Genomic DNA, 12,107 nt, shown 5'->3' on the forward strand with positions numbered 1-12,107 from the left:
TCTATCTATCTATCTATCTATCTATCTATCTATCTATCTATCTATCTATCTATCTATCTGTATATCTTTCTATCTATCATCTAGCTAGCTAGCTATCATCTACCTCCCTCCCTCCCTACCTAACCAACCTTTGATTTTTTTTTACCTTGGGGACTCTATATATCCTTCTTCTGCAAATGTCAAGGATTTCCTCATCATGATCATATCCAGGATATTGTATATGATATGCCTTTACTGTGAATTTCCTCCCTGTCACCTTCAGGATGGATGCACCTAGGTGGATCCTAGCAACATTTTCCCCTGACTCAAGGCTATAGCCATTGTCCCCTGGTCCTTACCCTCACTGTACTCTTCCAGCTGACGGCATTTGGCGGGTTCCTGAAGTACACGGTGTCTTATGACATCCCGGTGGAGACAGTCGACGGTGACCTCATGTCTCATGCTGACGTCATCATCAAGGTGACGAGTGCGCATTGATTTGCTATAGAGCTTGCGGTCTGGTGGGAGTGGCACACTCATGAACACATACATGTGTGTGCATGTAGCATACATGCACAACTGCATATATACACACAAAATAAAAACTGTAGTTAACTGCCCCTTATTCAGTAACTCCAGATTGAGAAACACGCTCCATTACATGTTTGATGTAAGAACTTGGTTGCTGGCTACAGAATTTTAATTTTTGGTCACTAAGTTGGATTACAAATGTCTTTCCTCTCGGTTTTATATGCTAGGGAAATGGGCTCACTCTAAGCACAAAGGCAGAGGGCCTGTCCTTGCAACCCTATGAGGAATATTTCAACATGGTTAGACTTGTGCCCGAGAACTTCCGGGACTTTAAATCCAGAAGGGAGATTGACCGCGACCAGCTAATGACCGTCCTGGCCAATGTGACACATCTCTTGATCAGAGCCAATTATAATTCTGTGAAAATGGCACTCTACAGGTATGTACTGTAAGGAGGGAAACAGATTTCTACCGAGGTACTACAATCCTGTCTTTAATGTTGTATACTTCAAGGTTAATATAAATATGAAGGCTACAGTTGAAGTAGGTGTGTTAGAATTGCCTTCATGTATGTAACAGTGAAGACATGAGATACGTATAAATGACAAATGCATCTGGTAGGAAACAGTCGATTTTAGGTTCAGCATCCTTCAGGTGTAGTGCTTCCAAGCAATGCTTCGTGAGCAACAGTACCTGAGCCATTTAGTCTCCCTGGCCCTTCTCTCTCTCCCTCTCTCCCTTCATTCCCCTGATGCCAATGACCTTAGTTGTACACAGTTATTTGAATTACTGAATCATTTGGTCATTTGGTTGCCTCGCGGGGGTCTGTTTGTGGAAGCCCGGTGTAAAACAGGACGCTGCTGAAGTAAGCCTGGTAACGCCCGGCAGAGGCTCGTCGCTGCATTCGCAATGAGGCAGCTGGTATTGGGGCAGTGCTTCCATCAGAGCTTTCCCTTGGCAGCCCAGGGGCAGTAGCACTTGTAAACTGCTGGAAGACTCCCACAGGAAAACGGTGGCTTCTGCAGTGCCTGGTGGAAACTCTCTAGGTACTCAAAGTCACTGCTTGCCCATGTCCTTCAACTAAACCTTTTAGGGGCCTGTCTCAGTGAAGTGGGATGATCTTTTGCAAGGACGAGAGCTATATGATGCCCCTTGTCTGTTTGCAGGCTGGATTCCGTCTCTCTGGACGTAGCGAACCCTAATGCTATAGACCTGGCAGTAGCCGCTGATGTGGAGCACTGTGAATGTCCCCAAGGCTACACGGGGACCTCCTGTGAGGTACTGCTGGCCCCTGCCAGTCTCCTCCTTTCTTTAGCTTTCAGAGGGGAAGGGTGTGCTGAAGTTGATGTGATGAACATGTGTATGTTCACTTCAGAAAACTCCCATGTGGCTGAGACTTTATTAAATTATAGGACCCTTGGGCATCGTATTGTTTTCAAGAGTGAATCCTGCTCTTGCAAAGGAAGTAAATTCAATACCTAGCACCCACATCTGACAGTTCGTAACTTCCTGTAACTCTAGCTTGAGGGGGATTTGATGCCTCTGGTGTCTGTCAGCACCTGTACTCGTGTGTGTGTGTGTGTGTGTACATGCGCGCGCACACACACACACATGACTAAAATACATCTTTTAAAATAAACAGATAGCTAGATTCCTCTGCAGGGGTTGACTGGTGTACCTTGAAGTCCCTGGACTCTGTGCAGCTCTCTTGCCTCAGCCAATAGGAAATTGGCAGTGCTTATTATTGGCTGTGCATCTCTGATGAGGATCAACTTGATTCTCTGAACGTTTCCAGTTACCTATGAAAGACCAGCATATTTGCACAAGCCAGATCCATCTTGAGACCACATAGTCCTCTGGTTTACTCTGGCTATCTGGACCTTATATGGCAGCGCAGGTCCTGCACCCATGGATTGAATCAACCACTTACTGAATGGCTATATTCCCCGTTGATAATATTGTGCCTTTACCAACTATGTATAGACCCTTTCCATATTATTCCTAAACAAGAGAGTATATTGTTTACTTGCATAGCATTTATGTTTCATAAAGTGTCATTAGTAATCTAGAAATGTATTAAAATATCTAGAAGGTGTGCACAGGTTATGTACAAATACAGTACCATCTTATATAAATGGCTTCAATGTTGTGGCATCCATTGGGGACCTCGAGCCAATTCCTCACAGAGATGGAGAGGTGACTTTCTATGAGGATGTGTTTATATGTTACCGATAGAATTCTTAAAATTTAGGTAGACCAGATGGCTCAGCCTGTAAAAGTGCATGCTGCCCAACCTGATGGTCTGAGCTTGATCTCTGAGAAGCAATAATGGGAGCAGAGAACTGGTCATGCTTGCACATGTGCAAGCGTGCACACACACACTTTGGCTAAGTACTGATAATAACTACTGATGAGTTCATACTGTGTATTTAGCCAAGCTCTAAGCTCTTCCCATATTCTCCCTCATTATTCATGTGTCCTGACAAGTAACTCTCATGTGGAAGAGATCAATCCTGAGTACACACACACATGTTACACACCCCACATATTTGTGTATGTGCGTATATATGTGTTATATCATATCATATATATATGATACAAACTAGTGTTATCCAAGCCTCCTTCTCCTACCCCATCTCTTCGAAAGACAGATGAGCAGACTTTGCAAAAGCCAAGCCCTTGGCAGCTGGTGTGAACCCGAGGTGCTGCCTAACGTCCCGTGTCCTGCACTTGCTGTTTCTAAAGCAGAAGTGCTTTTCTTGAGGAGGCCTTGAGAGCCAAATGCACCGCTGTGTGGAAAGCCGATGGTTCAGGAGCAGTGCATGTCCTTGGGTGCCCATACAGCCTCTCTGACTTGATCCCACAGAAGGTGCACCTGATACACTGTGACCCAGGCCTGCCCTTGAGCACAGTCAATGTTTGATAGCAGCCTTCAGTGCTTTGTAAGCAAAGGGGGCGGCAGGGTGGGGACGGGATTTGAGAGAAAAGAAGTCCTCTGATGGAAAATCGACAAGACGGGATTCCACCTATGCTCGTTGAGGGTCGGTGCAGTAGAGTCCATGAAGGCTCAGTGCGGACCCAGGGCATAGCCTTTAAATTCCTGTGTGCCTGACTCTGCTTCAAAGGGAAACATGTGGGGCCTCATCACGTGGGTCTCCAAGGCCAGTTCCTTGGGCCTTCTGCCAGTGTGTTAGGGTGGTCAGCATGTTGAAGACATACTTCGAAATGGGTGTGATAGTGACCTATAGGTAGTCTGAACAAGGCGGTTTTGCACACACCTATAAATATATATTTACATACATATGTACCAACTATGTCAAATGTGTGTGAGCTATATTCATCCACGGAATACATTAAATATATACTAAATAACCCTGTGCTAGCTGAGATGGTTGCACACCTCAGTAAGTTTGCTGAAAGGCACTGGGGTTGCACACTTAATTAAAGTGGACATGGAAAAGCTGTCTTGGTTAAAACATTCGACAGTTAGAAAGGAAAAATGTTTCCCTGCTTGTGAAAAATTAAGCAGTTTGCTTTTCAAAGTGCATTGGACAGAAGATAGATTGCAGAATAGGCGAAGCCACACGTTGCCTGATACACATATACAAGGCCGTATTTCAGGAGCCCAGGCTACAGACTGGTCCCTTTCTCTTGCAGTCCTGCCTCCCGGGCTATTATCGAGTGGATGGGATACTCTTTGGAGGAATCTGCCAGCCCTGCGAATGCCACGGCCATGCATCCGAGTGTGACATTCATGGAATTTGCTCCGTGAGTCTATTGCTGACTTGGGCGTCCCTCACCCTGACTTGCTCATTGCCACGTGCTGTGGCTCCCAACCTCAGCTCTGATGCGGTAGACATCAAATTCAAGTCTGTGTCTTCAGCCGTCACCTGTTTTTCTTTAACCTGCTTTGCTTCCTGCCTTGCTTTAGTGGGATGAGTTGAGCATCTGAAAATCCATCTGCAAATCCAAGTCCTGAACCTTGTGACCTGTGGCTTCCCATCACGAAGGAGAAGTCCCATACCCATTCTTTTGTGATGAATCACTCAAAACACATGCATGTTAAAATTATTATATGTCTTTGCTTTCGGCCTGTGTGTATAAGGCATACACAAAACATCATGCTTAGAATTAGGTTCGATCCTCAACACACCTCATATATATTATATATATATATATATACATATATATACATATACATATATACTATATACAAATGTACATGTAAAACTTTACAAATCTAATGTACAAATAGAATCATAAACCTTGATAAAATCACATTTGCCATATGTAAATTTTTAGTTAGTTCAGCTGAATCCTACAGACAAGAGCCTCTTTCGTGAGCATTGTAAGTAGGAACAGAGCTCTACAAATGGGCAGTTAATCTTAAGTATGAGATTTGCGGCTGGCGCAAGGCAATGCTTGTCTAAGTTCAACCAGGAATTTCTTCTTCCTTCTGCCTTTAAGGAAACTACCCTCACCCTGTGTTTAGATGGATTCACTGCTCAGGGAGTGTGTCCGTGTATATATATAGTTACTGTCTGAGCAAGGAGGCCCCAGCCCCATGTTCTTTAATAAGAAAGGTTGATTGAGTCACAGGACCAAGGGAAGGTAATTGTCAGGCCCCAGGAGAAGGACTGAAGCCTGACATCCTGGATTGCCTTCTTTCTCATTGTTCATTGAGCAAACCTTCATTTGTTCTTTATTGTCTTTATTCTAGCTGCTAAGCATCCACAGCCACTGCATGGGCATCTCAGTCCCTCTGGGATGGCTTTCCTTCAGAACCTGGCTCCAGTGGCCGGGGGAGGTTGTTGTTCATTTCATATGTCTTCTGCCGCGTGGGTCTGCCAGCTCCCGCCCACCCCGGGCCCCAGATTTCCCACCAACATTTGAGGGTAGCCAGTGTGTTGAGGATGCGTTTCTATTGGTTAGCTTAATTAAAGGTAGTCTGCATATAAGGATTTCGTGTGCTTCTATAAATATATAGTTGCAGAAATATGTTTCAAATAAGCTCAGTGTGTATGAACTGTACTCATCTACCGAATGCATTCGGATGCAGAAGAACTAGAGCTAAATGAATGACACCTATTTAGTATGTCTGGTAACTACTCTTTTATTCTCCACTTATAATACACACATTCTGGAGTTACAAACACTTTTTAGAAACTGGTTTCGACTTAGAGGGAAGCCATGGCACATTAGAGAGTCCCTTGGTGTCTTAATCGGGGTTTCTAAAGCTGTGAAGAGACACCATGATCGTGGCAACTCTTATAAAGGAAAACATTTAATTGGGGGCTGGCTTGCAGTTTCAGAGGGTCAGTCCATTATCATCATGGCAGGACGTGGTGGCATGTGGGCAGTCATGTGCTAGAGAAGGAGGGATGCATCTTGATCTACAGACAACAGGAAGTAGGCTGCATCACTGAGTGTAGCTTGAGCATAAGAGACCTCAAAGCCTGGCCCCATAGTGACACACTCCCCCAACAAGCCCACACCTCCTAATAGTGCTACTCCCTATGCGTGTATGGGGGGCCAGTTATATTCAAACTACCGCACGTGGGGAACTTGGCCAGCATCCCAATGCTAAAATCTCACATAACTGTGACATTTTTTGTTGGTACCACACCATCCATTAAACCATGTGCTCTCCTCCCATCTTATCAGAATTTCCACTCCCACCTGTTCTCTCTTTAGGGTTAACACCAAGAGTCCTCTGGCTTAACAAAGCCATGTTTCCCTTGTCTCCTGTCTCCTGTGATAGCTCACACTTTCTTGTGCTCTTCATGAATGACAGACCCTCTGCCAAATGCCCTCAGCGACGACTTGTCACATATGATGTCACATATGATGCTTCCCTGTGACTTCACTGAAACTGGACATTGGGACACAAGGCTGTGGAAATGATACAGCTTATCTGAACATCCAGGGGACCATGACATCACTGTGTTTGCTTCTGGGGATGTCTGCCTGGTCCACCTAGATAAGATAGTACCTGCTAGCCTTTTCCACCAAGTTATTATTTTCCCCTTTAGACGGGTAATGCTTGTTTTTAAGGGAAATGGATGGAAAGAAAGATAACTTAGATGAAAATTGAAGGAAATCCAAAGTCTTGCCTAAGAGCTGGGCTGAGGCTTAGTGGTTCAGTTCTTTCTTGTCTTGGGCTCTTATGTCTTAGCTCTTTCAATGAAAGAAGAAATTTTTCTTTCCAAAAGAGATGATGCTCTCACCCTCTGGCATCCAGACCACCAACAGCATCAGCACCTAGAGTGGCCCATCCCCAAGGAAACACCAAGACATGTGCTCCTTGGGATCATCAACAGAATGGCAAAACAGTTTACCCAAATAGAAAGAAAGTTCAGCCTGGCCCCTTTGATCCGACTCCACACTCCACAGACTTGTGTGGACATAAAAACACTGCTCTTGCCTCAAAGGAGATGAGAGAAAGTTTATGTTGGAGTCAAAGCTGGATGAGTGGCGGCCCAAGAGTGCAGACTTAGGCTACCCCAAATCCATGCTCTAGCACGGCAATAGAAGCTTGTATAGGAACAGAACACAGTCTTACATCAAAGTCCTCTTCAAACCCGCTGCTGGAAAACCTAAATAGATAGATAACCCAGTGGGGAATTCTCTGCTGCTGTCCCAGCTGCTGTCTGCTGACACACGTAGATTTTGGATGGTAGAAGTTAGTGATCTTCTCTTCCAAAGGACTTGAGTTGAGTTCCTAGTAGGTAACTCCCAACCTTACCTGTAACTTCAGCCCCAGGGGATCTGATGGCATCTTTTGATCTCTGCAGACATCTGCACACACGTATGACTATACCCACGTGTGGACATACATGCATATATGCATAATTAAAACATGTAAGACTTGTCTGTCTGGAAACAGGGAATTCTTCCCTCCGTCGCTCAGAGTCCACGTGGGTTTAAGCCCTTAACCCTTCCTTGTTTTTGTTTTAACTTGAAATTCAGCTTCTTAGTGGATGAATCAGAAAATCCTTTCAGGAAGTCTGAACTGACTCATCTTTTCATGCATGCAGGCTTGTACACACAACACCACAGGGAATCACTGTGAACAGTGCCTGCCTGGCTTCTACGGGACACCTTTGCACGGGACGCCAGGGGACTGCCAGCCTTGTGCCTGCCCCCTCCTCATTGACTCCAACAAGTAAGTCTCAGCCTCCACTAGCTGGTTCTGTCTGGTGTGGCCAGATCCCCACTGCTGTGCATTCTGATGTTGTCAAGCAAGACTGTGTCATGCATGTTCCATGCCGTGAGGGACAGTAGATTGGATGAGAGGCTCAGAAGGAGAATGTTGTTATTAAAAACCAGGTGAATTTAATAACACAATGGGAGGCGTGTGACAGCAACAATGTGCACACACTTTTCTCATCTTGTCTAATGTCTGCCATGTGTCTTTCACAAGAATCCATTTGGTGCTCAAGACAGTGATGATTTAAGCAATGTTCTTGGGTTTGATGAGGCTTGATCAGATGATCAAACTGTGAAAATATGAAGCTGAGTCTATCCACTGAGTCAGCAACTATATATTTCGTGCCTGTTGTAGACTGAGTTTCAAAGTAGGCACTGTGAGCTGGAGGGCACACGCAAAGGAAGCAGTAGATGATGGACAGAGGAGGCTAATGGCTGTGCCAGGGTGGATTCAGGACCAAAGCCTGAGCGAGAACCTGCAGATCATTTGTTAGGACAGATGCATCCAAAAATAACCATTTTAAATATTTAGAAAGGAACAGCGTCCACTGGAAAAATCACATTAATTTCACGTGTTTTCACAGTTTCAGCCCCACCTGCCACCTTACTGACGGAGAAAATGTGGTTTGTGACCAGTGTGCTCCGGGTTACTCAGGATCCTGGTGTGAGAGGTACCTTGTGGCTCTCCAACCCCCAGTTTCACAAAGCAGAATTAACTATTTTAAAAGTCCAGCAGAAAGTCCGTATTTTCTTCTTAAATATCTACAAATCTATAATGTTAGTGGATGCATAGCAGTTATCCAGACCCTGTAGATGTGGTGTGATAATTCATTGTATGTATATAATGTGTAATGGTGGACACTTAAAATCTATAGCTTTAAGTGTGCTTGTGGCATCTTGGTGCATTGCTGATATTGCATAAGGTCATGGAGAAAAGCAGGATGCCCATGGAGAGAACAGTGTTTCACCTCCTGGAGTGCATCTGTGATCACACCAAAGACTATGGGGGGGAGGGTCAGTAGTTACAGTCGTCATGTGTCTGAGTATTCAGTTGTCCAGACAATAGTGAAGGCATTGGGAGGTTTGATTTAGGAGCCATCTCTGGCATCCAAAAGCTCGTCTGTGTTTTCCCACATATAAGCCTTGATGTCTCTGCCCCTGGTGCATCCTGTCAACAGCTGGGTGACATCCTGAGTGGCCAGAGGGAGGTCAGAATTGGCTCTGGACATGATTGCACAGCATCTGGGTTTATGCTCGTTTTGGATCTGTCCCACCTCACAACAGGCACGGAAGATTTGTGACTGTCTGGGCAGAGTCACCCTTTTTCCATTGCAAATCTTAAGAGACAGAGTCTGATTTATTAGCCACCCAGGGAGGCCCTGGCTAGTGAGGTATTATCTCAAACCCTCTTATTTATTAGATCCTGCTTTCCATCCTGGATACAGATGTGCAGACGGTTACTATGGAAACCCAACAGTGCCAGGGGGAACCTGTGTACCATGCAACTGCAGCGGCAATGTTGATCCGTTGGAGGCTGGCCACTGTGACTCTGTCACCGGGGAATGTCTGAAGTGCTTGTGGAACACAGATGGTGCCCATTGTGAAAGGTGTGCAGATGGCTTCTATGGAGATGCTGTGACTGCCAAAAATTGCCGGGGTGAGTGTGTAAGCAATGAGGTCATAGCTGTTATATATTGCCATACGAATCTCTTAACACTTGCCAAAAGAACTCAGCCTGGAGGAGACCTTAGTGTATCTTGTGTACTGATTGTGGGTTTTCAGTTGGACAGACGTAGATCTGATACTCAGTTCCTTCCTCTGCATTCTTCAGTGGCTTAATTCGCTGTCACCTCTAAGGTCAGCAGTCTGCAAAATGCATATCCTTCATGACCAAGGAGGAGGCTTTCTCAAGCATGGTGGTGGAGTATCCTGGTGGTCTGCTCCTGTGCTGCCTCACCCTGATGTGCTGAGTTCTGCTTGGAGCCTTGAACATAGGGATGTGGTAAAGCCACTCACCAAGACAGTCAGTTTCGTGCCTGAGGGGACCCAGCTTTGGGACTAACACTGGAGCCCTCGGCATTTGTATTGTTGCTTTGTTCAGAAAATTCTACTGTGTATGTTTTAAACATGCATACAATGTACTTTGATCAAATCCGGCCCACCAAGTCCTCCAATCTCCCTACAACTTCTCCCTCACAACTTTATGTACCTTATTTTTAAACCTACTGAGTCTGTTTAGTGCTGTTATTATGCGGATCTCAGAAGTGGGGCCATACACGGAAGCAAGGGCAGTAAAAAGAGGGGTTGCATCTCTGAAGAAAACTTTCTAGTAGCGATCAACTGCCGATCACTCCTCAGCTTCATGGATCCCTTCCCTGGTTCCCGCTGTGATTTCTGCTGGCTTGGCCTTGTTTTTGCACAGTCTTAGGAAAGGATTCATGAAAAATAATGCCACTTAAATATTTTTGATAACTCCAGGTAAATGTGTTGGTCTTATGTTACAGCTTGAAGAAAAGGTGGTGCCAGCCATACAGAAAAAAAAAAAAATAATGTAGGCACATATTAGGAGATGAAATCAGTCATGGCTTTGACCCATCAATCTGAACTACATGGACACCTTGGTTTAAAGTTCAGGGAGTGAGAGGTCTGTGGGTTCCAGTCTGAAGAAAGATCCCATAAGATGAGTACTCAACTCTGCTCACTGACTTTAACACTTGTGGTGTCCCAGAGACTTCTAAAAATAACACATTAGGAAATAAGAGACCAGTAGGACACAAACAAAAGAGCTGAGGTGATGGACATCCTAAGGGAAAGAGGGATGGGAAAGAGGAGGTGTGGTAAGAGGCATGCCTTCAGAAAGATAGGGCAGGGGGAAAGGAGGCAGAGAGGGGAGAGGGAGCACTCCATCAGAGTGCATCTGTCCATGTGTTGCCTGGGGCAGGGATGAGGAGTTAGGAGTTGCAGTTGGAATCAAGCTACAGAATGAAAGAGTAAGGCCCTTCTAGAGCAGCAGGCAATGGGGCAGCAGGGTTGCAGGTCCTCAGGATATCAGGCAAAGCTGTGGCATTGTCCACATACACCAAGGAAAACCAAAGGCCAGACAGAAGCCAGGTTCTTAGGCAAGTTGGGGTTAGCCAAGAAGCTGATCCAGCCCTGGCTCAGGCTATCAAGTCTGTAGTGTCCAGGGTCAGTGCTCCGTCTGTTGTGGTTGCTTCACAACCTGGCTGGGCTCTCACTGTCTGTGAAGTATGTTAGCTCTGTGATCTGGCATGTTGAATGTTTAAGCCTTTTCCTTTGGGAATTAAAAGGACTTTACTCTAATCCATACTTTAAAAAGAAAAAGCATTATATGTCTTGTGTGTTTTAGCCTGTAACTGCCATGAAAACGGCTCCCTTTCTGGCGTGTGCCATCTGGAGACTGGGCTGTGTGATTGCAAACCTCAAGTGACAGGCCAGCAGTGTGACCAGTGCCTGGTAAGACATCTACCAATCACTGCAGGCTGTTCAGTTGCTTGCCAGTGTTGCATGACTGACGCTTAACCTAGGTCCACGGAAACTTGAATTGATGTGGGACGAGCGCACTCTTGACTGGTCTGTGCTGTACCTTCCCATCTATAGAGCATGCCTGCAGCGTGCTCAGGAACAGACATGTGCTGAAAACATGATGAGTCTGTGGAACATCTTCTGTGTGTGACGTGGAGAACATTCCAGTGTGTGCATATGCCACTAACCCAAGATCCTTCCTCTCTTGTGACATAGCCTGGCTTTTATGGGCTGGACACAGGGCGTGGCTGTATGCCCTGCAACTGCAGTGTGGAGGGCTCCACATCAGACAACTGCACAGAGGATGGCCAGTGTCCCTGTGTACCGGGCGTCAGTGGGAAAACATGCAACAGGTGTTCACACGGCTTCTATGGGTACCAGGATGGTGGCTGTACACGTAAGCTCTCGAGTTCCTTATGTTCCCTGTAAAGCCTTCTCTGTGACCTTCCTTGATGTCAGAATAATTTCTGTGACATTACTTTTCTCTTGTCTTTACAGCGGGTTCCCATACCCTTTTTCTGTTTCTAGATACAAGCATTTGGTCCTGGGTCCCCACCTGCTTGTGTGAGCCTAGTCTTGGTTTTTGAGACCTTGATGGCAGTCAGCATTCAGAGACTTTTGCAAGGACCGAGGGTCACATCTAACACAACAGTTGGCAGATGATGAGGACTTGATGGCATTAGAGCGGTGGCTCTCAACCTTCCTAATGCTGTGACCCTTTAATACATTTCCTCATGTTGTGGTGACCCCAACCATAAAATTATTTCATTGCTACTTCATAACTAGAGGTTTGTTAGTGTAATGAATTGCAATGTAAATATCTGATGTGTGACCCCTGTAAAAGG

At 45.5% G+C, this 12,107-nt stretch overlaps 1 protein-coding gene across 1 annotated transcript in view; it reads left to right on the forward strand.

Annotated features, from left to right (window-relative positions):
* The window catches only part of Lama1 (laminin subunit alpha 1), a 120,885-nt gene that overhangs the window by 53,440 nt on the left and 55,338 nt on the right, over positions 1–12,107 (forward strand). Inside the window, exons 13-22 of the mRNA XM_026789486.1 lie at positions 358–459; positions 738–949; positions 1,677–1,788; positions 4,168–4,278; positions 7,548–7,675; positions 8,304–8,390; positions 9,165–9,376; positions 11,087–11,193; positions 11,479–11,687; positions 11,791–11,824. Of these exons, the coding sequence (XP_026645287.1) occupies positions 358–459; positions 738–949; positions 1,677–1,788; positions 4,168–4,278; positions 7,548–7,675; positions 8,304–8,390; positions 9,165–9,376; positions 11,087–11,193; positions 11,479–11,687; positions 11,791–11,824 (1,314 nt within the window). The remainder of the gene's footprint in view (positions 1–357; positions 460–737; positions 950–1,676; positions 1,789–4,167; positions 4,279–7,547; positions 7,676–8,303; positions 8,391–9,164; positions 9,377–11,086; positions 11,194–11,478; positions 11,688–11,790; positions 11,825–12,107) is intronic.

The sequence above is a fragment of the Microtus ochrogaster genome, unplaced genomic scaffold (genome assembly GCF_000317375.1).
Source record: "Microtus ochrogaster isolate Prairie Vole_2 unplaced genomic scaffold, MicOch1.0 UNK20, whole genome shotgun sequence".
In the NCBI taxonomy this organism is placed as follows: Eukaryota; Metazoa; Chordata; class Mammalia; order Rodentia; family Cricetidae; genus Microtus; species Microtus ochrogaster.